Source organism: Protopterus annectens, chromosome 8.part0, assembly GCF_019279795.1.
Source record: "Protopterus annectens isolate FY-2018-M chromosome 8.part0, PAN1.0, whole genome shotgun sequence".
Classification (NCBI taxonomy): Eukaryota; Metazoa; Chordata; order Ceratodontiformes; family Protopteridae; genus Protopterus; species Protopterus annectens.
Genome location: NC_056741.1, coordinates 1,642,370,067 through 1,642,395,118, shown reverse-complemented (window position 1 = coordinate 1,642,395,118; position 25,052 = coordinate 1,642,370,067). Strand labels below are relative to the sequence as shown.

The 25,052-nt window shown below is 38.0% G+C and overlaps 1 protein-coding gene across 1 annotated transcript in view; it reads right to left on the bottom strand.

The window, feature by feature from the left end:
* The window catches only part of VPS26B (VPS26, retromer complex component B), a 589,545-nt gene that overhangs the window by 295,668 nt on the left and 268,825 nt on the right, over nt 1-25,052 (bottom strand). Inside the window, exon 2 of the mRNA XM_044081166.1 lies at nt 1,912-2,068. Coding sequence (XP_043937101.1) covers nt 1,912-2,068 — 157 coding nt within the window. The remainder of the gene's footprint in view (nt 1-1,911; nt 2,069-25,052) is intronic.

The following is a 25,052-nucleotide window of genomic DNA, read 5'->3' as shown; positions in this document are numbered from 1 at the left end:
GAAGCCCGAGACCTTTACCTCTTTAGACATAGTCTAAGGAAAAAGAGTAATAAAATACTCACACAGACACACACACACCAAAAACAGTCACACAAATTAATCCCCAAACACAGACACACAGATAGGGATTAATAAGGAAGGCCTAGGTCTAACTGAAAATTTTTAAAACTTTTTATAAAGTAAAATTTTTTTTTTTTTTTCTATAAGGGGTATAGGGTGATTAAATGTGACACTATACACTAAAAATAGGAAAAAGGGGAAGATAAACCCTGACTAAAGCTGTTTGAAAACTCAAACTTACCTCAGCTGGCAAAAAAGGAGACCTCTTCGCAAAGCGGCAAACGAGATCTGAGGTAGTTCCGCCTTGCATCATGGGATATAGGGTTGCCTCGAGCTGGTAAAAGGAGTTCTCAAGCTAAGCAAGTGCTGAGTCGGAGCCAAGGATCGGCTCCGAACCCATCCAGCAAGAATGAAGGCGAGATTGACAACTTAACATTGATCCCATTTAATCACATTTGTAATTTAAATTATCCAGATTAACCATGCTCAATGCTGTAATAAGTGAACCCAATTAACACCTGTAGATTAATACTAATTAACCAGAGGCAGCACCTGTAATATAAATAACCTCAATCACATATGTAAAGGATCATGATTAACCACACTCAATATTTATAGCATAAATGATCCCAATTTATCACAAGATTTATAATCAGATACAAATTAATCACACTCAATGCCTGTAATATAAATAATCACAATTACTTTAATTCATAATCTAAAGGATCCTAATTAACCACACTCAAAGTTTGCAATATAAATGATCATTTATAATTCAGATACTGATTAGTCACACTCAATTGTCATATACAAGAAACTGACTACTTGCATTCACTGCCTTCAATCTGATTCTTATTAACCACACTAACCACTTGTAATATAATTTATCCCAAGTCCTTTAGTATAACTGAGTCACACTCCCTGACTGTTAAGACTTACTGTCTGGAATACAAGGAATCTCAACCACATATACTCTTTTTGGAATATAGATTATCACACTAAACCACAGCCAAGATACAGAATAAGATGGCACAAGTAATGGGTGTGCATCTGTTATCCAAAAAGTATGGCAAAATGTTGTAGGTAGGACTGTGGTTCACATATGGAAGTGTGCATGATAAAAATTGGAGGAAGTGGCAAGCTATCAGAGAAGGATTCCACATAGCAGAGGGAAAAGCATCCACCCTTTATGGTTGTCTGGATGTCAGCTTAAGATCCCCACTTAGCTCTCATACCTAGCAACATGAAAAATAGTCAGATTAAAAAAAAAGTTATTGTGGTGTTACTAAATTAGGATGGGTATCAGAGGAATGAATGAGTGACATAGGAGTTAGGGAAACAATGGTCAGCAAGCATAAGGGGCAAAATGTAGTAAAGAAAACCATTCACGGTATGTAATACAACTAATTTTAGTTAGCCACACTCAAAGGTTAGCAAATAATTGCTCCTGAAAAGTACACCCTCTGTCTAGACTATAACAGATGCACAGTAACCACATGCACTACGCATAGAATATCAATCACCCCAATCAACTGCAATCAGTGACTGGAGAATAACTGATTTGTAATTCAAATTATCCACGTTCACTGTCCACAATACAACTAATAACGGATTACCACACTTATTAACTGTAATCCTGCTGGTCCTGGATACCACATTCAATACATGTGATTCACCCAGCATCGATTAACTATACTCAGTCCAGAAAAAAAATAACTAATCTAAAAAACATTCTTCCTCGTTCACCTAGTCTCAGGTATAAGTTGGGGAGAAGTGAACTTTAAATAAATAAATAAACAAACAGACAGTTTTCCAGTAACAAGCAAGTAATGGCTAACAATGTTTACTCACCGTAACTTTACATTTTGTCCAGTGTAGGATTCATATGGCTTTTCTACATGTGTGAATTCAAAGTCAAAAGTCTGAGACTGTGTGATCTCCCCAGGGCGAGCAAGGTCCTTCACCAGAGAAACAAACTCATGATGATTTCCCCTGTCGTAGTACAACTCTGAAAAAGAAAATCATATTATTACTTTCTCTGACCTTCTTTACTTAATACCACAAAGTTCTCCAGCACATTCTAATACTTCAGTACTACAGGAATCCTACTCTAGTTAACACCGTGGTTACCTACTGGGTGTGGTTCTTGCCTGGTTCTGACTTGTTAAAGCCACTAATTAACTTGTGGCACAAAGACTGAAGCAACTAGGATTTCATCTTGCTGATGTGGCCTTTGTCTTACACAGCTGTTTAACAGTAGGCCTGCCCAATCATACTGCAAGCTCATCTGACTCACCTTTGTAGGAAAACTAACTTCTCCATCTGGCTGCAGTGGTACTTAAGTGTCTGTATACCCAATGCCTTTGTCCCAGAATGTGGTGTAACATTCCCCTCTGGGCCCTTTTCATCCACATGAACTTCCCAAAATGTTAGCAGCAAAGACCAAACTTGCTGTACTCCAAAGACATCAGGTATGATGCAGGAAAATGCATTGGAACTCAATGTTTACTATTTATAAGAACACATTTACTATTTACGAAAAATAAATATTTGACATTTAAACAGTAAATGTACAATTATGGCTACATATCTCAAGCTTCAGAATATACATTGTTCAATACACAAAATAAGTAGCTACTTAATTAAACAGGCACACACACACACACACACACACACACACACACACACACACACAAAACCTGCACAATGCAAATATTAAAAGTTTGATTTAGTGTTAACAGCCATAATACCCTAATGAGCTTTATCCTGTAGTCAGAGTTTAATTCCCTCATTTTCCATATGTAAAGTGTGTGAATCTGAACAAGTCACATAGCTAAACAATGTTCCCCCTGAAAAGAGACACCTAAGTAGAAGGCTTATCTGAATAAGAAATAAACAGAAGAAGCCTGGCAGAGGAATGGAGCCCTGACTGTGATCCAGGAAACCAGGCTTCAATTAACAGCCAAAGCACTGGAAGAGTCAGGAGGGGAGGTGGAGGAGTAAAGGGGTGAGGGCTGCATACCTCTTCCAGGTGGGGGTTTGCAGAGTTGTGTGCACTTGGAAGTACACCGGAAGGTTGAGATTTCCTTACTGTTGACCACAAATCTACGTTTTGTGCTTTGTGAGGAGGGGGGAGGGCTGCAAGAAAAGGAGACACCCCCTGCAGGGGTGAGAGAGACATCCTTTGCAAGCAGCCGATTACATGTCCTCTCGCCAGTACTTAACCAATTTTGTACAAGAGATATGGTCACATACCTCTCCTGATATTTGTCTGATGTACCCTCCCAACAAATGGGCCAACTGGCCAGGAGGGAGCTGAATACTGACAGGCTCTGGGGCCAAAGTGAGAAAAAAAAAATAGATGCATATACCACAGCTACCCCTGAAAGGATGCAATTGAGTAGAATAGGTTTGTCTGTTAAACAAATATACAGAACTCCCACAATGCACTGCCCAATCCCTCCAAGCTACACGCTCTAGGGACCTAAACCTTGTCACCACAATAAATAGAACACACTGGAGGGATAGACTGAGACTTCCCATACTCTGGAACAAACTACCTGTCTAAATCAAACAAAGCTCCTCATTAGCACTCAAAAAAAATCTTGATGACTAGATGGGAAATAGGAAATTTACACTGGGGATCACCTCTGTGGCTCTGCTTGACAGGGGCACAGGAAAATAATTTCTTGGGTGGCAAAAGCCAGGGTACTTTTTTGGCTAGGCTTACATAGGCCCTAGGGCCAAAAGCCAAGTACCTACCTATGAACTTATGAATACTACAGAATAAGGAAATGAGCCGGGGGGGGGGGGGGCTGAGTGAAAGTTTAAAACTAAAATGTACCACTACCCAGACTGTCACTGACCTAGATTTGATCAACGGCCTGCAGAGTAGAGTGTCCAGAAGGATATTAGAGAATTGCATCATGGAGATTTGGATCAGTTCTGCAACAACAGAGCCAAATAATGAAGAATAGCAAAGGTGATCATGAGCCTCAGAACATGAGAAGTAGACAGGATGAAGCACTGTGTGGGTCCACACACGTTAGAAAGCATTAAGTGTATTCATTATGCTTCATCTTTAAGTAGAGCTCCAGCTGCAAGAGCAAACAGGGTAGATTCTACAGGTGACTCGCTGAACAACTCCCACAATGCACTACCCAAGCAGAACAGTCTAGTTCTGGATCAAATGCAAGAATACACAGGAAAGAAGAAGAAGAAGAAAGTCAGGATTTTTCCTGCAGCCAGAGCTACTTACAAATCCAGAGCAATTGTAACTGTAGCAATTGTATCCGGTCACAAAGAGCTCTTACTGAAGTAACAATTAAGATGGAGTCCTCAGCTTAATCCCTAGATGCCTGTACTAAGACAGGCCCCAAACAAACACCTGAACTTCTGGACTTAAAAGGTCATGGCCAACTTGAAAAGTATGGCTAAAAGTGCTCATGACTGAATAGGCAACCACTACACAAATGTAGACTAAATATGCCTTATGGAAGAAAGCTGTGAATTTAGAGATAGCTTTGGCAGGATGTGATTTAGGTTTAGGACATCCTTACAAAGTTTTACCATACCTGTTATAATAGAACACAATTCAATTAAAAACCACCTGGAAAGGCAATGTTCAATAACATTTCTTCTGTATTCACATCCTTCACACAGCTCATCTTATCTTTTATGGTACTGGTTTTGGTTCGGCCTAAACCACAGTAAGTGAACTGTTTGTGCATATCCATGAAGTCAGAGGATTGTAAGGAGAAAGATGACAAATGAAGCAGCTGATTAAAATGAATCTCTGTAGTTGCCTTACATGTTAAGGAATGGTTGGTACATGTAGAAACTTTAAGGAAAGGTATACAGGGGTCAAGGATAAGGTTTTTAAATCAAAAATTCACTTACCTGAGGTAACTACCACTAGAAAAAGTCTTCCAAGCTAAGAACTTTAATTCTGCCACAACTGTGTGCCTGAAGGGAAAGACAGTGAGGTTTCTAACATAAAATACTGGGGGTATTCATAGTGCCAGGGTTCGTATGTGTGCAAGGCCAAATGGTGAGGAGAGCCCCTACATCTTTATGCAAATATGCTGATTGCCAGTTAATGGTGCTATGTGAAGGGCTGCACAGATACACCCATAAGCCAATGGACTGTTTAAGTTCATTAAGTAAATTATAACTACTGTGTGGCCTAAGTCTAACCACTCCCTATGAACTGTACTAAAGCTGCTCTTAGCCACAGGCAGTGCAACTTCCCACTACACATATGTACAGTGACCATCTATACTACCTATACAGCCAAAAAGGGAACTTATTTTCTGAATGGTGGACAAAGAAGAAAGCTGAGATGCAGAATGACCTTACAGACTCAGGAGGCTGCTAATGACTTGGAGTCTTGACCAATATGAAAAGCTGATACAGCAGCTAAATGGACTCTAATGGAAGAGCAAAAAACACCTGCAACAAACACCTCGGACAGGTAATGAGAGATCACAGATATTGGTAAGTAAAGAAAGCTCCCTTGTCCTTTGCGGAAGTCCATACAGAAAATCTTTGTCCTGAAAAAAAAATGGAGTAACCAAGCCATTAGCTTGAAATAATGGAGATTTCGATGGACTTGCCTGGAAGAGAAGGAAGAGTGAACAAGTGCTTGTAATACAAAAAGTCAAAACAGAGGTGCTAGAAAAAAACAGTGACATGTGGAAAACAAAATCTATGTCTAGAACAATAACCATCAATCAACACTGCTATTCATCCGATTCCTTGATTTTCAGAAGATATTTCATTATCAGGGACAGCTAAAGAAAGGAAAAAAACCTCATACCTTCGGTTTGAGTCTACATCAGTGTATCTTTGGCCTTGCTACCAGAGTAGGTAATCAGAGAGAAAAAAAATCTGACTTTGCTCTTCCATGACAAAATAGACAGATTGCAAATAGGGTGGTGAGGAGCTCAGGCACCAATAATGGGCCATGTAATGAGCCTAAGAGAACTGGAGGTAGAAATCTGTATTGAAAGCCCAATACCTAACCTTTTATGAATTCTCAGTAGAGGTAAAGGGAGTAACTGCTTCCCTGTCTGCTGAAGCTTAACACTACTGCTACGCATTTTGACTGGATGGAGATGTGACTTTATGGACTTCTCTCTAGCAAAACTTAAAGAAAAAGAAGGATTGCTCTCACCTTCAAGAAGAAGATGTGAAACTTTGAATTCTGATTGGACTACAGACTGTGTTGTATAGCTCTGACAATGCCCTTAACATCCTAAGCAGCAAGGATATGCAGTGAGTGTTGCTCTGGAAGACAGAACCATAAGGGCATTTTCTGTTATGGTATGGAACAAGGTCCTGCACAACATAAATTTATTTTTCTTTATATGGAAAACTTGACTTGGGTTCTAAGGGGTTTGGGTCATGAGACCACTATACCTTGAGAGCCCATTTAAGCACTATTATTTGTAATGTGCTATTTTGCACCGTAACAGTTAGGTTGCCAAGAATCCCAGATCCCTAAGCCATGGGATAAGACAAAGTCAGCACCATTAACTGACTCTTCTTCCCTTAAACTTCACTCCTACTGAAAACTATTCTGTATGTATTGTTCCAACAAAGTCCGTTTACTTGATGTAGTTTGCACGTCTCCTTTTCTAAACATCCCATCTCCAGTTCTTTTATCTCCTTTACAAATTTCAGAACTTCAAGTACTGTTGATTTAGATTTTAATTTACATTTTCTAGTAATTGCAAGTTTGACATACAATAGCATTAAACTTAGTAAGACCTTACAATGTCAAAGTAATTCGGATCTTACATCCGAACTCAAAATTATTTCTTTACTTGTAGTCGTAGGGAATTTTTAAAAATTTCCAACACATTAATACTCCAAAAACAGGGTCTCAGTGACCTCTCTCTTTTCCCACCACACCTCCAGCATCTGCTTTCTGCCAGAGGAAAAGTTGCCTGAGCGCTGCTTGTGGTATAAACAATCTATGCAAACAATTCCATGCAAAAATCCTAAACCTTCTGAACTGTGTTGCATCCTTGGGAATTATACAGATGTCTTCCCATTGTTCCTTTGTAAACTGTCTTTCCATTTTCTTTTCTCAGTCTTTTCTAACCTCCTCCGATTGATTCTTATACTATCATGCAGAATTTTTTATATCCTTCTAATTATCCTTTTTTTAACAGCAGCTGCTGTTGTACACTCAACCAAAAACTCTACCACAGTTGGTTTTTTTTTTCCTGCTTAGCAATCCCTTATTCTCTTAACCTATCCTCTAATATCAATCCCTGGTAGGGAAAGCAGTCTCTAACCTGCAGGACAATCTTCTGCTTGGCCTTATCCTATTCTATTATCTTTCTCTCTAGTTATTTACTGCCACTACATTTGTTCCTTTGCCAATTTTCTCCAGAAAATTTCAATGTCCCTCTTGTCTATTTTCTACACCCTACTTGCAGTCATCCCTATTGGTAAAAACCTCCTTTCTCCATTCCCTTGTTTCCTTAGTTCTCAGAATACTTTTTCCTACTTCTACAAATATTCTGTATGATTACATAGTGAAGCCTCTGCAGCCTGTGTATAAAAATTACAGAAGACAATAAGAGCTAAACATGGTATTCACTGCATGTACAACCCTAGAATTAGACATGTTCCAACATTAATACATAAAGAAGTGACTGCTCTTACTGTTTCAGTGCATCTACAATGAAGAACACTTCTAACATGCTAGGCATTAAACAGCTCGCTATGTATTATTAATTCTTCTGCTGACAGGCAGAATACATTGCAACATACAATGATAAGAAAAACTGTGATCATCATACAACAGATTTTTGTAACAACATCAAAAAGGTTAAGTTTTTGTGCAATAATACATGCGAGAACAGCTGGAAATACAGAAAGAATTCTAAATACAACAAATGTAATCCTCAGCAGATGTCAATATTGTATGTATGCAGAAATACTGCCTACCAAAACACACACACATTACAAGTCATACCTAGATAGAAAGCTATACAGATATGAAGCAAGCATCACTAATTAACCAGGAGCAGACTAGGTACAGAAGCTGAGGAAACCTATTTAGACAGCAATAATTGATATGGTTTATCAAGAGAATATATATACTTGCAATTAAATACACTGGAATAGTTTACAGTGGATTCAGCCTGCTAAAAGCAGTAAATACACATGTTGAAGAGGGTACCCTACCAGAGACAGAAAAGAACATAAGTGATCATCTGTTCACAACTTCAAAGTACAGGTCTCTGGTACCGCAAACAGACATCAACGGTAGCCAGTAGTATGTGCATGAGCACTACTAGGCTGTCAGGAAGGACATGACCTGGAGTTACTGGAAAATCAAGCTATGAAATGCTAGTTACAGAAGCTTCCAGTTGCAAGAATATTAGTTTGATTCTGGGGAAGCAGGGGTAAGCTTCCAAGACTGTTTTACAGATAAGTTACAAACAAAGCTGTATAATGAAAAAAAACATGCCGTTTACTGCACTGACTTGAGGGTTACCTCTTACAGCTCAAAGAGTCAACTTGTCTCCAACACAGTGAACTATCCTTATTAAAAATAAAACATTTGGGCCTAGTGCAGCTATTCAACTGCAGGGCAGTTATCTGTGTTTTAAGTTTCTTTTAAATACCATTCTGTTTTTCCCTGCATGAAAGAAGTGTGGCGACACTTTGGAGTAGATCAAGTAAGGAGGTCTAACTAGGCCAAAGGGAAAGGAAGTAAAGTGGTAGTGCTGCCCCCCATAAACCTCCTACACTGCCTGTGACATCTGTAAATGGCCATGTGGAAGTAGGCATCCTTGAGGTCCTCAGTAATAAGGAGTGTCTGAAGACTTAGTAGATGGGAGTGCAGCCAGTATTGTTAACATTCTCAGTTTTGGGACTTTTTAAAATGAACTTTCTTGTGATGATAAACAGCCTTGAGTAAAAGCCTGTGCTCTCCTGCTGTGGGGTTCAGTTTGTATTTGACAATATGGGGCCTACCAGATTTTCCTGGTCTAGTGACACAAATAACTCGTGTCTTCTCTGTGGACTGTCTATCAACTGCAGCTTACATCTCTGACTACAAGAATCCATTTGTCTGAAATGTTTCTGGCCCACTGTTGGTAGGAAAAGCCAAACAGGCCCCTATCTTGCTAAATGGATGGGGCAAGTTGCAGGGTGGGTGGGGGGTTAAAGACTGAGGTGTGATTTTTTTGGGGTATTGGCTAAGGCACTAGCACCAAGATCAGATTTCTTTGGATAAAATTCTCAAAGTCGGGAATTACTACTATATACTAGTTTCTTTTCTTAGTATTTGCAGACTTAGTCTAATATGCAGACTAACAGTGTTCTATCACACTTTTAAATAGCGTTTTTTCTTCTTACTAAGTTTATGTAGAAATGTAAAGTTCTCTTGGCAACACAAAACTTCAAATGGGGTAAACCCAGTTGAAGCTTGTGGCCCTGTGCAAATTAAGTAGGTAATTACTAATTCTACAAGTAAATAACTTTCTATGGGATGTGTTTCATTGTTTTAACAGGCTTTTCTTCTTATCCTTCAGTCTGTATATGGCAGAGTGATTGATGTCTTCCACTGTTCAACTTTACATCACTGGCACAAAAGCTTACAAAAAACGAGTTCTTTATTAAGTAGCTCCTCAGTGCTACTCACTCTTTCAGTTCAAAGGCTTAGCATTATCTTTGCTTAACGGTACTGCTGCTCAAAATTTGGAAGCATAGTCCATTATAACTAGTATACACAGATAACCATTGCCATATTTTGCTAGTGGCCCCATGATGTCTACTACAATATGTTCAATATGTTTAAATGGTTACTATATGACAGGTAGTGGGGTCAAATAACTTCTAACCAGAATGGGGTGCAGTTTTCAGGCATTCCAAACAAGCACGGATGTATATCTTTCTAAATGAACAACAAACTCTGGCTAATACTCTTGCATTAGTTTTGTTCACCCCCCCCCCCCCTCAAAGGACCTCCTAACATGAAGATTAGTGTCCTAAAAGGTTTTGGTGTAATGTACCTAAAGATATTTATTGCTGAAAGTTTGCCTTTATTTGAATTTTCACAGTTTCACAACTCTAAGCTACTCAGCAAGAAAAAACATCTGATTTTTTTTTTTAAACAGTAAAGTGCATTTATGTTTCAAGTTGTCTGCGAAAACAAAACTAATCTCTAAAGATTTGTTTTAGGCATAAATTCCCTACTCCAAACAACAAGCGCTCAGCAAGAAAAATGTCATATTTTTTGAAACAGTGAAGTCCATTTGCATTCTAAGTTCTCTGTGAAGACACAGCTAAGCTCTGCAATTTTCCTGAAGTAAGCAAAGCCTTTCTCCTTTTACCTTGTACTAAGTGTTATCTATGAGGGCTAGTAGTTACTGCATAAGGGAATTCTTGGATAGTGTTGCCTCTAGGTTTCCTTAAAACAAAATTTAGTCAGCTCCCCTCCCTGCTACACATATTCCTTTAGTGCCACACCTACTCAGTGGGCTACAAGCCATAAAAAGCTGCTACTGCATACCAGAGAAAGGGCCATAGGGTATAAGGACCTCTCCTTTATTGAGTAAGAGCACAGAAGCTTAGAGTCAGCTGTGAAACACAGTTGGTCTAGCTTGTTACTGCATTGGTCTCTGTGGTGTGTTTTTTTATATCCTACCAAGTGCCATTTAGTAAACCCCCATTCCTCCTTCCCTTCAGAGAGTTCATAATAATTCTGAATTGTCCCTAGATATACTGCACCAGAGCATCATTCAATACTTCTCTTACGCTCTGCCTTTGCCAACATTTTGCCTACCTTTATTATAGCAGTTTAGCTTCAGCAGGAAAGGTTACCTTCAGTGCCATAGAAAGTTACCTTTACAGAGGAGACCTCCTTTACCCTATCCCCACCCCCAATTTCCACCCACCCAACCTTACTATTTAAACACCCACAACTTCACCCCCATAACAACAGCCAATCAAAACAGGTATCTAATATATAACCATCAACCAATAGGAGCTGATATAATTCACTCTCTATTGCTACTTTACCATGCATAGTAACATATCCCTACTTACATCCCAAACATTTTAATCCTTTATATCTCACTAGTAGTTATAAACTATATGTTTAAAAATTACATTACCTAATGCTCTTCTAGTCAATCTCCTCTACTTTATCCCTATCTAACCAACTATCAAATGTTTCCAGTATACAAATATACCTCCCCTTCTATGCACATCTACCCAACAACTTCCCAGCCCACCTATCCCTTACATCACCAAGATAATACGATTCATCCATCATTGATGTTTTCAGTGACAGATACATAAAACTGAACTATCCAACCACAAGGCACCAATAAAACTAAAGCAAAAGTGTATTTGGTTATACACTTTCCTTCACAAAAGAACTACTCCTTTAATCAGTGGAGACATTCACCCAAACCCTTGCACCCTTAGTCAGCACATTTACTCTGACCAAACCACACCCAGTGCCCTCAATGCTAACACATTTATCCTCCAAGCATAACTTCCACTTGAAACATGAACTCAAGAAGCATTTGTAATAAAATCCATACCTACCTTGCTGTCCACTACCCAGATATAGTCATTGGCACAGAAACCTGGCAAAAAACATAAATATCTCATAATGACATCAGCCCAAAAGGATTTAATGTTATCTGCATTGACAGAATAGAGTAGAATGTGCTACAATTCTGTATAAAAACTCACTAAATATAACCATACTTAAACAAGATATCCTAAAATTCAACAATGCTGACATCATTTTAGCAACACAAAAAATTAACAGAAAAACAATCCATAACTCATCTGTATACATCCCACCAGATAACAACATAAATGCTACTGAAAAATCTCCTTCAATGAATATCTCATTATGTCCAATATGAAACCCTCATTATAGGAGACAACCATAGCCTGGCAGATTATAAACAGTAGTAGCCAACAGAATCCATAAATGTATACAGCTTTACTCAATTTTTATCCCCCAGAAGAATAACAAAAACTTTATGAGGGAGTCAACCTTAAACTTGTTGTTCAGCAATAAAACAAAGTAATTGCAGTTAAATGCCTACCAGACACCAAAAGTGGTCACCTGTCAACAGATGCCATTAGAAGCTATAATAACCAAATTATATACAACCAAATACAAAATTCAACAAAGACACCTTTATTAAAATACTCTCAGTATTACTGTAGTATACTAAAATCTATATCTCTAGTCAATGAAATCTCCCACTTCAATGACATTTTCCTAAAAATCGTTTAATGACTTAGCCCCAGTCTGCAATAAAAGAGTAAATTTCAACACATTGCTAACTAAGGAAACAAAACCACTAATGTTAGAATGTGAGAAAGCATGGAAAGAAAGCTGTAAACATAAGACTTAAAACATGTATTTAGACACCTAGGATACCGTACTTAACTCCATGTTGTTGTGTCTTTTGGCTTTTCCCGGTTAGGGGTCGCCACAGCGGAACTCCGGTCCGCTAATGATTGGCAGTAGATTTTTACATGCCGAGTTGCCAGCCCTGACGCACAACCTTCAACGAAGGTACGCCCATTCATGCATGTCTCCACACAGAAGACGCTCTAGCTGAGAATCGAACAGGACAACGTCTTACTGTGAGGTGACAATGCTACCTCAGCACCATTAACTCTATATCAAACTAAATAAACAAACCTGCTATAAAAACCTTCAAAACAAACAAAACCCCCTTAAACTCTTCTGGTCATCCTTGAATATATTACTGCACACCAGCCAAACTACCACCCCTTCCCAGCAACCAGTAATTGCAGAATATCTAAAAATAGCTGCTGATGCCACTGCTTTCCCCAACTCTATACAGGTAAACAGGTCTATAACTGAACAATATGTTCTGGCCATCAGGAAATATTCCTATATTATTCTATTACACTAAGGTGGTGCAACAAAGTCCCATAGCTATCTTCTCCCCTCTTTCAAAAATCCTTGAAAAGCGTATCCACACAGAACTCATACAATCTCAGCTTCAATAACCTACTTTCCAAAACACAGCATGGTTTTAGACCCCTCACTACCACTGCCCTACTGCATTTTACTAACACTACAACTCAACTTAGAAATAATGGCAAACTTGAGTCAATGTTTTTAGACTTATCTAAAGCATTTGACACAGTATCACATCAACATTTACTCTCTGAACTTGCTTCTGGACGTCAATACTCTCTTACATGATTCATTAGCTATTAAGCAGTCAAATGACATCAGGATTATTTCTCATGTCAACTTGTCACCAGAGGAGTCCCACAAGACTCAATCCTCTAACCACTCCTCTCCAGAATCTTTATAAATAAACTTTACACAACATGCAAGCATGATGATTCAGCATTAATATGAGCAGCTCAAACTCTCTCCAAACCCCAGGATTTAACCCAAACTTCCTTTACCACTACAGAAATCTGGCTAAAAAAAAACGTATGCCTACTTCTTAAACCTAACAAAACAAAATTAATGTTCTTCACCTCAAAACAATATAACAAACAAAGCAATCTTTCCTAATTACATCAACAAAATAACACTAAAATAGAAAGAGTTACACATACTAAACTCCAGAAATTTGTCATGGACAAAAATCTCACCGTTGACTACCATATCTTACAAACCATAAAAAAGACTAATCAGAAACTGGACTCCCTCTATCGCGCCAGACAATCCCTTACAGACACAGCATAGCACAAATTAGCATCAAAGTACTAGTCCCAGCCTGCCCCCCCCATGCATTACCTATCATAACTAACTTAAATACAGCTCTTGAATACAAACTAGCCTCTTGCTATAATAAAATTGCTAAATTTGCTACTAACTACCATTCTCAAGATTCTCAAGCCTTGAGACAATTTATCTGGCCCAAACTAAACAATGTCCTAAAACATTCACAATTAGCATCTTTACTACCCAGATAAATACACCATACTAAAAAATATCTCACTGCCTTACACTCCTTCAAAAGACCTCTGCTCTGCCAACAAGTTCTAATTAAAAACAACTAAGTCTAATAACTGAGACACTCACTTTACTCCTACTATGTCTCAAAAATCTGGAACACCATCTCAGAACACATCAAGCTCACATACAAAGTCCCACACTTTAAAGCCTGCTCAAACTACGTCAGAATAAATCATGCTCAGCACCAGCCTGACTCACCACTGTCCCAGCATTTCTTCCATCTTTCTTCCCCATCTTAACCTACTCCCTTTCCAATCATATGCATCACTTTCTCCCTTTTCTCGTTTCACCTAAATCTTTTCTAACATCTTATCTCCTTCTACCACACTCTAAATGCTAGCTATACTCTCAAAATATCTGTACCTCCTTGCAATGCTTATCTAAATACATCCCATGCTACATTTTCCCTTCTAAAGTATAAATCCATTTACTTCTTACAATAGTTTAGAATTACCAGAACTGTATACACTTATACATACTAATGGAGATACTTCACTGTATAAACCTGCCTTGTAACTATGTTTTTGTTCTGAAAAATGTAACTGTTGGTTTTCATAAGAACTGTCAAAATTCACTTGTTAATATAAAATGTACTCTGATGAAGCTTTTCTTCCTGAGCCTCCACTGAAAATGGGTTTTGCTCAGTTGGACTTTCCCGATCAACAAATAAATATTTTTTCAACCTACTTCAGTTCAAAGCTATGTAGTTTACATTCAATGTTCATTTTGTTCTTAGGGTCCTGAAGTGCCCCTTTCCACTATTTCTGTCATCTCTGTTTTTGTGCCAAAATTTGTAAGTGCAGACTTCTGTTTTGAATTAATTTTTACTTAAGAACTTCCTATCAATTCACCTTCAATTCATTTGCTGACATCTCTTACAGTTTTTGGATTTATGTTCCTCTGTCATTGGAGCATGCTTTTGAGAACAGGTAGGATTCTTTTTACTGTCCAACCACAATTTATAGGCCCTGTTGTAGTTTCTGTATGAACTCCCCTTTCCTGGTTTTGATTTTGGATCTCTATAACAGTGTCACTGCCTTGCTGTCCTCCCATTCTTATAACAAATGAGAACATTATGCTGCTGTTCTACTTTTTTGTTAAGTGCATTGACCTGGAACATTCTAATGACTCTCTCCCCCTTCCTCCCACATTTCTATATTGCTTTAAAATGAAGAAAATATTTTTGTAATACTGCATCTTGAATCAAATCAGAAGTTACAGTCACAGGATGTAACAGTTTTCCTACAACTGTTTGAATTTCAACATCTGAAAGAGGATACTTTTTCTGTCACCTCCACTTTACTACTGATTGTATGATTACACACCAGGGGAGCCTTGATAAGGGTAATCATACTTTTAGAATCTAGGGGAGCTTGAACCTCTCTTCTTTTCCTTTAAGAAGTACAATACATTTTAATAGCTTGACTGCAACATACAATGGTGACTCAATTCTAGCCTTATCACACCCCATCAAAATAACAATTTAAATTTTCAGTGTTAGCAGCTCAGAACTTAATGCAACCCCTTCTCCACATCTGAAACACATACATTACTTACTACTTTTGTGTTTTAGAAAAAGCACATTCCTTACCAGTTTTTAGACACAAACAGATAATGCAATTTTGAACATTCACTAATACACATTCCACCAAAAGTTGCTAGTTTGTTGGAGTACTTGGAATCTGTTTGCTATATATGTTTTCTTATATTACTAGACAAGATCATTTAAAATCTGTATACTTTTAAGACTTCTAGCAGTTTCAGTTTACTGTTGCTAACAGATTACAACAAACACTTTGAATTTTTTTAAATCATGCATCTCTGCTCTTGCCACCTTATCATCCAGTATAGAGTTCTTTTGTGTTTGTCACAGCCCATGTAATGAATTCTCATCATGTTCATACAAGTTTTCATTGCTAAAATACCAAAAACGCTGGGCCAAAACCAAAAGGCACAACATGAAGCTCCTGGATGCTGTAATATCAGACTCCTTTATTAACGCCACAACAAGAATAAAAACACAAGCATTTTCATCCGAGAGTCACCCAGACTTCTTCAGATAAAACAAACAGTATCCCACCATAGAATCACTTTATATAACTTCAATGACTCAATTAAGAGAATAATATGTATTTAAAGGCATAGTGAACCCAATCAATAAGCAGCATAATAAATACATTTTGAATACATTTAATAAATGTATTAAAATAATGTATTTAAATGAACTCATAATTACTCAAAAGGTGAAAATATACATACATAATATTATAAAATATAAATATTAAAATTTTCCTGTTAATCTAATGAAATTTTTCTATAGAATAAAACACAGGAATGATATGACAAAAGTAAATCAGAGTTTGGCTGACCTAAGTTTTAATAAGGGAACAAGGAAATATTATCATTCAAACCTGGAGGTTTGGTAGCTTTGAGTACAATTTGCCAAAATGTTTCTCTATATTCCAACTTAGATTCCCAGGGTCCACCCCTCAAATCCTTAGGGACAATTTCAATTACAATGAAGGAAAATTTGTCCTTAGTACATGTTAATGTCTACCTAAACACTGCATTACTGTTACTTCTTTTATTGATATCATTAACATGTTCATAAGTCCTTCGTTTTAATTGTCTTTCTGTTTTTCCAATGTAGAAATCTTCACAGGCACCACAGATAGCTAAATAAACCAAACCCTGGGAATTACAGTTGGAATAAGTGTGTGCTTTGAGTACTTTCTGCTTAGCAGTAACCAAAACCTGTTCTTTCTGTGCAATGTAAACACACTGTGAACATGCCCCACATTTAAAAGTACCTTTCCTTTTGTTTGAATACGCTTTATAATTATTAGGATGTTCCAATAAACGTTTAATGTTATGACCTCTCCTAAAAACAACCTTAACAGACTTGTCCTTCAAATTAGGAAGGTCAGTTAGTTCTGAAAACTTATTCCATTCGTTTTCCACTATGTTTTTAATCTGGTATGCACTGGCACTAAAACTGGTGAAAAATGCTTTACCATAACCCAAACTGTCTGCAGCTGTAGCTTTCTTGTTGTTAAAGCTATCACCAATACTCAAAACTGGGCAATATTTGTTCTTCCTGCCTTCGGTAACTTCCTTTCTGATATTGGAAATAAGCTCACTTGGGTACCCTCGATCCAAAAACATACCTTCCAAAGTAATACACTTATTTTCATAGTCCTCATCTAGGGATGTCATCCGACTTATACGTACATACTGTTCCCTGACAATCCCTTTTTTCTGGAAAAGTGGATGTGAACTGGTGAAACTAATATAAGTATTGAAAAAAGTGTTTTTTTCTGTACACTGTGGACCTAAAACCCTGTTCAGTTGTATAAAGAGAAACATCTAGATAATTAACATTCTGAGTAGTAACCTGATATGTAAACTTAAAAAAGTGGTGGTATGATTTAAGTAGTGAATAAATTCATCCAGCTGTTCAAAACTACCTACCCAAAAAATACAAACATCATCAAGGTATCGGGCATACAAAGTCCAAAACTTTGAATAAATGCTGGCATGCACATATTTTTGTTCCCATACTGACAAAATAATATCCGCATATGTCGTAGAACAACTAGCCCCCATAGCCACCCCAGTTTCTTGACGGAAAAACTCACCCTCGAAAAACAAAGTTATTCCTAAGTATAAGTTCCGCTAGTTCCAAGTACAACAATATATCACATTCTGTCACTCCTGATTTTTTCCTCAGAGCTTCTTCCAACCAAGTTAACACTATATTGTGAAGAATAATGGAAAATAGATCCACAACATCCACTGTAACAAATTTTAAATCAGCAGAAAAATATTAATTTTTTTAACCTTACTTAAGAATTCCTATGAGTCTTTTAACAAATGAGTTTCACCCCCGCATATAATTTCAATTTCCAGTCCAGATATTTGGCTAAGGGGGAGATTTTGGAACCTTCTGATGCCACAATGGGTCTAAGGGGAGGGTCATCAGTATTATTGTGAACTTTGGGTATCCCAAAGATAGAGGGTAACCTAGGAGTACTATTTTCCAGATATTGATACGTCTCAAAATCAATAACCCCCTGATCAAATAATTCCTTGAGGGCCAGATCTATTTTCTTATAAGAAATACTGATCTCATTAATAGACACATTACTATACCTGGAATCATGCAGAATGGAAAACATCTTACTTTCATATAAGATTTTACACATCAGGACAACACACCCTCCCTTGTCAGGTTCCATAACACGAATCTGAGGACTGGAACATAGTTGAGTCAAGACCTGTCTTTCATGGTCATCTAAACTGGGAGTAACTCTAGTGTCTTTAAAAATTTTCCTTATCTTTGTTTCCATAACAAGTTCTAGGTTCCATAGCTGTGGATGAATAGGTGGATTAAAAATACTCACTTTTTTGGGGGTGATCGAACCAAATGTAGTAGTATTATTAACAAACATATTTTCAAAATTAAGCTTTCTAATGAACATTTTACATCTAGAATAACTTGTATAAGGTTACTTATTTTGTTTGGAACAAACTTAAAACCTTTGATAAATAAATTTAAAAAATCATCCGTTACCTCTAGATTACTGTAATTGAAAATATGGAATTCTAGTCTATTCACTACATGAGAATGTTCACTACATGAGAATTGTCACCATGTGAAACAGTAGTAATATCTAATTCCAGTGACAGTTCCCCCTGTAGCCCCCTCCCCTCTGTTGGTAATTCCCCCTGTAAAAATGGCTGTTGTTGTTGGGTTTATTACGTAGTCTCTCTGATCTACGTGGGAGAGGTTCTGGATGAAATAACTCACCGTTTGGTTCTATAAATGCTGCTTGGTCCATGGAAACTGAGTTTTGAATCAGAGACGTAGTGTAATTGTTATGTACATTACACTCCATGTTGTGTATAGGTGTTTGACATATATATTCCTTAGTATCCCTGCCAAGCTTTCTATATTTCATTTTCAAAATTTCATCACATTTTTTGTCATCCTGTACCCTTAAATCATATAGCAAAACCACAATTATCAAATATGGTAACAAGCTCTTTGTGAAACTCACTACCATTAGAAATATTGTTGGGATACTTAAAAATCCTGAGCCCTTTAGGTACAATGTGCAGTTTCAAACATTCATTTAAATATGAATTGTCTATACAAAGAGATTTATACCTTACTAGGGCTTTGTGTAATTTATCTACTGAGTCTCTAAGTGTCCGAAGTTTCAGTTAAAGTTGCTGAATTAGTAGACTTGCAGAATGACGGTTGATGATGTAACCATTCATTAAGATCCGTTTGCGGTCTGCTAGACTCGTTCCCCATGTCTTTTCCTGCACCAGAAATACTTTCTGTACGCAAAACAGTCGTCGTATGAAAAAACAACTGTGTACTGGGCCTGGAAGTATGTGCATTTGCACCAGAAACAGAAGCAGAGTCTTGCTGACGTACAGAAAACCCAGAACGGCTCAATGCCTCCTGGTTTCCAGGTAAAGTAACGTTAGACAAAAAAAACATAAGCCTCTGACTGAGTGGAGTCAATAACTCCACTAGCTGGGTTAAGTGCCCAGCTATCTTTCTGTATTCACCAACTTCAGATCCCTTACTTCCTTCCAAAAGGTTAGTAGGTGTACTGTGCCCCTCAGAAGACACCATTAAAAAACAGAGAACGTTAATAAAGGAGTCTGATATTACAGCATCCAGGAGCTTCCTGTTGTGCCTTTTGGTTTTGGTCCAGCGTTTTTGCTATTTTGTCATATTTCTGGACTTACTCCATCCTTTGGTTTTATGTTTTCATTGCTTCTACTAGGAGCTAGGATACCACAATTTTTGCCCTACTTGCTTGGTCCTAGTTCCCTATGGTGGCAGAGTCCTCAAAAGCCACCAAAAAGGATTTCACATAATATTCCACGTTTAAATTATCCATAAGAGGCACAGTGTTGGGATTAACAGCTACAGTGACTTACACAACTAGCAGTTACAGTCAGTGCACCAGCTTTTAATCAGTCCCTACTTGTAATTCCGCAAATCTGTGTAGTAGGTCCTCCAGTTTGCAGTCACCAGGAAACCATGCCATGGGGACAACAATCATGGAGTTGTTAAAACCAGAACAGGACATTTCAGTGTTTGGAACATTTTGAGGCAGTTTCAAAATTTTTCGGGATACAAAATTAACAAAGCTAAATCAAAGGTAAAGCTGTAAATTATGTACCCACACACAAAATTGGCTCAGCAATATCCATATTTATGGGATATGATAAAATAAAGTAGCTAACAGTATGGATTAAAAAGGATTCTGGTGTGGCAGCTAAGGATAATGTGGGAAGACACTAAAAAAAGATTATACAAAAACTGAGAAACTGGAAGCTCTGTTACATGGATATGGATAGCAAGCTACAAGCAGTTAAAATGTTTTAGTCTCTTTAGTTTTATGCACAGGTCAGGCATATTTTATATCTACCAGAGGAGAAGTTGTGAAAAGCAATTAATAAAGAACTAAACGATTTTATCTGGGAGGGGAAGATTGCAAGAGTCAAGTGAGATAAGCTGATTCTTCCAAATGAACAAGACAGTTTGGGATTACCCAATTTGAAGGGGTATTTCAGAGCTACACAGTTAAAGCTCCTATACATAGCACAAACAGAAACCTATTAATTCAAAGTGGAAAGCGAGGATGATAATGATGAAAAGGGGGGGGGGGGGGCTCAAGAGAAAGTCAAGCACCGGTAGAGTTTTTAGTAGAATCTGGAACCGAAGCTGCTGTTAAAAAGGAATAATTAGTAGAGCATATAAAATATTGCATGACAACTATATGAATCAATTAGAGATGGTTAGAAAAGATTGGGAGAGAGACTGGATAAGGAATTCACAAAGAAACAATGGGGGAAATATATGTATGTCTCCCAAATACGCAGCAAAGTCTAGAAGCCTTAGAATCTTTGCTTGAAAGTGTTTACATAGGTATTTTTATACCCCAAGTAGACTCCAAAGAATTTTCCTCAGGTAGACAGCAAATATTGGAGATGTGACGGGGAAAAAAAAGAGGTAAATGAACATATTTTCTGGGAGTATAAGGATTTGGCAGACTTTAAAGATTCTCTGCAGACTGCTTAGTCACAGATACTGGGTGAGCAAACTGATGTAGCTAAGGAAATGATTTTTTTGAACTATGATGCAGAATCGGAATTGCTTAGACATAGTAAGGCCTTGCTGAGTCTAATTATGGTGGCTGCCAAAAAAGCAATTACTAGAAAATGGATATCATTGTCTAAACTCTAAACCAATTTTACTAGAAGTTGTGAATATGCTAACAGAGATGAAACAACCTGAACTGGGAACTTTAGGAAAGTATAGGAGCAAGTTACATAGAAAAATGGGAATTGTGGGAACAATACATGCAGAGAAGGAATGAGGTTTAAAAGAAGGCAAGGTTTGAATGTGCTATATAATGTTAGACTGACAATGACTGGATAGATTATAAATGATGCATAATGCTTGCACCTACAATTATGTCAATATGGTTTGTGATGTATAATGTTTGCAACTTGTCAATACAGTTTGCTTTCATTTATATACATGTATGATTGCCTATGTCATACTTGATAATTTAGTAAATATGTTTCTTGTTTAAAAAAAAAAAAAAACAATCATGGAGTTGTTGGGAATTAAGTAGCTCAAATACAGTTTGCAAATGGCAGCACAGATAAGGCAAATATTGATAAAATGGCAAGTTTTGGTTAACTGCAGTTGGACGGTGCAGTGGTGCAGCGGTAGCATTGTCGTCTCGCAGCAAGAGGTTCTCTGGTTCGATTCTCAGCTGGAGTTCCTTCTGTGTGGAGTCTGCATGTCCTCCCTGCATTCGTGTGGGTTTCCTCCCACGTTACAAGACATATATCTAGAGCATTTCTCCCTGGGCCTCCGCTGAAAACTGGCTTTGTTCAAAGTCGGAGTTATCCCGGTTAACAAATGTTAAATAAAATAAATAAAATAAAATAAAAACTGCCTAGGGCTCCCATTCTCCACCAGTGCAAAGTCCAAGGAACAATGCAGACAGGACTTATATAAAATATGTTTATTTGTCAGTCAAAGAAAAAACACAGGAGACTGGGAGAACACTCCTCCCAGTCTCCTCTCATCAGCTCATTCTACTGAGCATTGAGAGATCAACTGGAAAGCCCCCCCACCCCCTTGTCTCAAACTTGAATTATCCTTCCCACTTACAAAAAAAATTACATTTTATTCTATTGCTTTTACTGTATTTGTGCTTATTCCTATCACATTTAGCTTTTTGCTAAATGTTCTTAAAGTATTCAGTTGCATTTAACCTATTGCATTTATTACTGATTGTTGGTAGCCTGATTACACTGTAGCTGTTATTTTAAGCCTCTTAGTTTTTATTTAAGCACTTGGAATTTACATTAAGGAGGATTGTGGTCTAGGTAGGTTACTGTGAGAAGACAGGATAGCCTACACCCTTCTAAGCTAGGAATTGCTGGTGTAAGTCTTACTGTGCCTTTATTTGACTGGCTAGAGGGCTAGCTTGTTTAAAATTTGAATCTCTGTGCCTGAGGCATTTGGCGAACATGCTGCTTGAGAAGAAGAGTGTTGCTGGTTTTTGCTAAACTCTACAAACGCTAAGAATTATATTACCTTAGCCATTGTTTCAGCACTTGTTTTTCTCTGCATTAATTGTTTCTTTGTTGAATATCTGCACTTTTTGACCTTTTTTTACAGTCTTTGGTTAGAAATGCCTTGCCTCCACTTTAGTGACAGTTGAGGGGACTGGAGTCCTTTGCTAGCCTGGGCTTGTGTAAAAGAAAGAAGACTGCGCTGTTTTTGGAATGGCCACAGGGCCTTATTTGTGATTTTTTTTTTTAAATCAAATCTCCTCTGTTATTTAACCGTCAAGGTTGCACAAAGCTTAGACTTACAACCTATGAGCAAGCTAAGACTTGCATTACCATAACCTCTGTTTTGGTACTTGTTTTTCCACATTGTTTTGGTCACAGCTGCATTGTTTCTGTGTTGAATGTCACCACTTTTTGACCTTTTTTACAGTCTTAATTTATAATTGCTGCTCTCTTGCTCTCTGTGCAGCAATGCCTAGCAGTGATCTGTACAGAAACCAATATCTCCCAGTATAATTCCCCCTTGTAATCTGTGTAGATGCCGATCTCTTATGGATCAGGTTTCCCTTAAAATACCCTTACTGTCTCAACTGCTAGAGCATCTAGTTTGCACATAGCAGAGCATTGTTCATCAATTTCCTTGTGTTATTAACCTATTCAATGTTTAAATTTCCCTCACTCCTACATAGTAGATCATGGACTTTCCAACTCTCTCTATGGCAAACCTCATTGAGATGGGCATTCTGAGACATTGTAACAATTGCTTCATGTACATAAAACAGAAAAAGTATGCTAGAGGTGGAAATATACTAATGCTGGTGGTAAAACTCTCATGTAACCAAAACTAATCTTATAGAGGTTGTCAGTGACACTTGCACCACGCCTACTGGACAGGGTAAAGACCCTACATATAAAACTACTTATGCTGTGGCACTTCCAGGTAACCTCTACTAAAACACTACGTGTTCCTGCACAGTACAATCAAACACGGTGTCTCACCCATCACATACTCCACCCACAGCTACATACAGCAACACTGTACTGAATGCCTCTACCGCTAAACCTTTAAGGCAAACCAGAGCACAGCCAAATTTCTTGTTTACTGGTAATTCTATACTGAGGCACACTGATGACCCACTCACCAGACTGACTAAAGAGAAAGGGTCATGGTTAGCTGCCTTTCCTAAGTTAGGCTCCGTCAAGTTACACAGGTGCTCAGGTAATTGAACCACAGGTACCAGTATGAATCTGCATTAGGCCATGTGGGTGTTAATGATGTGAGATGTACATCCCTTGACTAAATGAAGTGAGACATGATCAAGCTCACTGATTATGTGTCTCAGGAAGGTATGAGTCTAGCACTGAGCAGCATACTACCCTCTCTGAGGATGATGCCATATCACCAATGGAAAATTACTGACTTTAACAATTGGCTTAATTTGGTGGGGTACAATATTTGATGGCCCGGGAGGACATAGTTGTCAGACCATGCTGCTTTGCCAGGGATGGTCTGCACTAAACCTTTTCCATCCCCATAGTGCCTTTTTTAGGCAATGCCAAGCTGATAAACCTCCCAACTTAAATGAACCTACAGAGGAACACCTGAAGGTGGTACTGCTCAGTGCTGTACGTCTCAACAGGAAACTCCATTCCCTACAAGCTTTCCTCTCCCTGAGAGTGTAGACATCTGTGTAGCAATAAAGACATGGCTTAAAATTGCAAAGAGTACCCCAGCAGTGCAAGGTTATAATGCATTTCACACCTTTAGACCACCTACTGCACAGGACAGAACTAAAGGTGGAGTTGTATCAGTTTACATTAAAAACAACCCCCACATCCAGACTAGTTAAAGTGAATGACCTAATAGAACTCATACAAGTGCAACACTCCACAAATGGAGTCTTGTACGATATTCATGCAACCTACAGCCCCCCTTCTTGTCCCAGGAAACCCATAATATGTATCACAATGTACTAGAGTCTGTCACCATTCAACCCAATACAATCTTCATGGTGGATCTCAACTACCCATCTACAGACTGTGAATCCTACACCACTTCTAATACACAAGCCCAGCAATTCCTAAATTTTGTTAATACCAACATCCTGGAACAGTTGGTCCATTCTCCTACCAGAGGTACAAACATTCTTGACTTGACTCACAAACATGGGGAGCAATGTTCCTCACCCAATGTAAAGTCCCCACTCGTCAGATCTGACCATAAGGCAGTATTGCTTGAAATAAAAATTAAATCCAGAAAATCAGTGAAACCAAAAACCTTTAGGAACTATTCCAAGGCTAACCAGCTAAATCCCAACCACAATCGACCTCAGCAAATACCATAGCATATGCTGAGCTATTT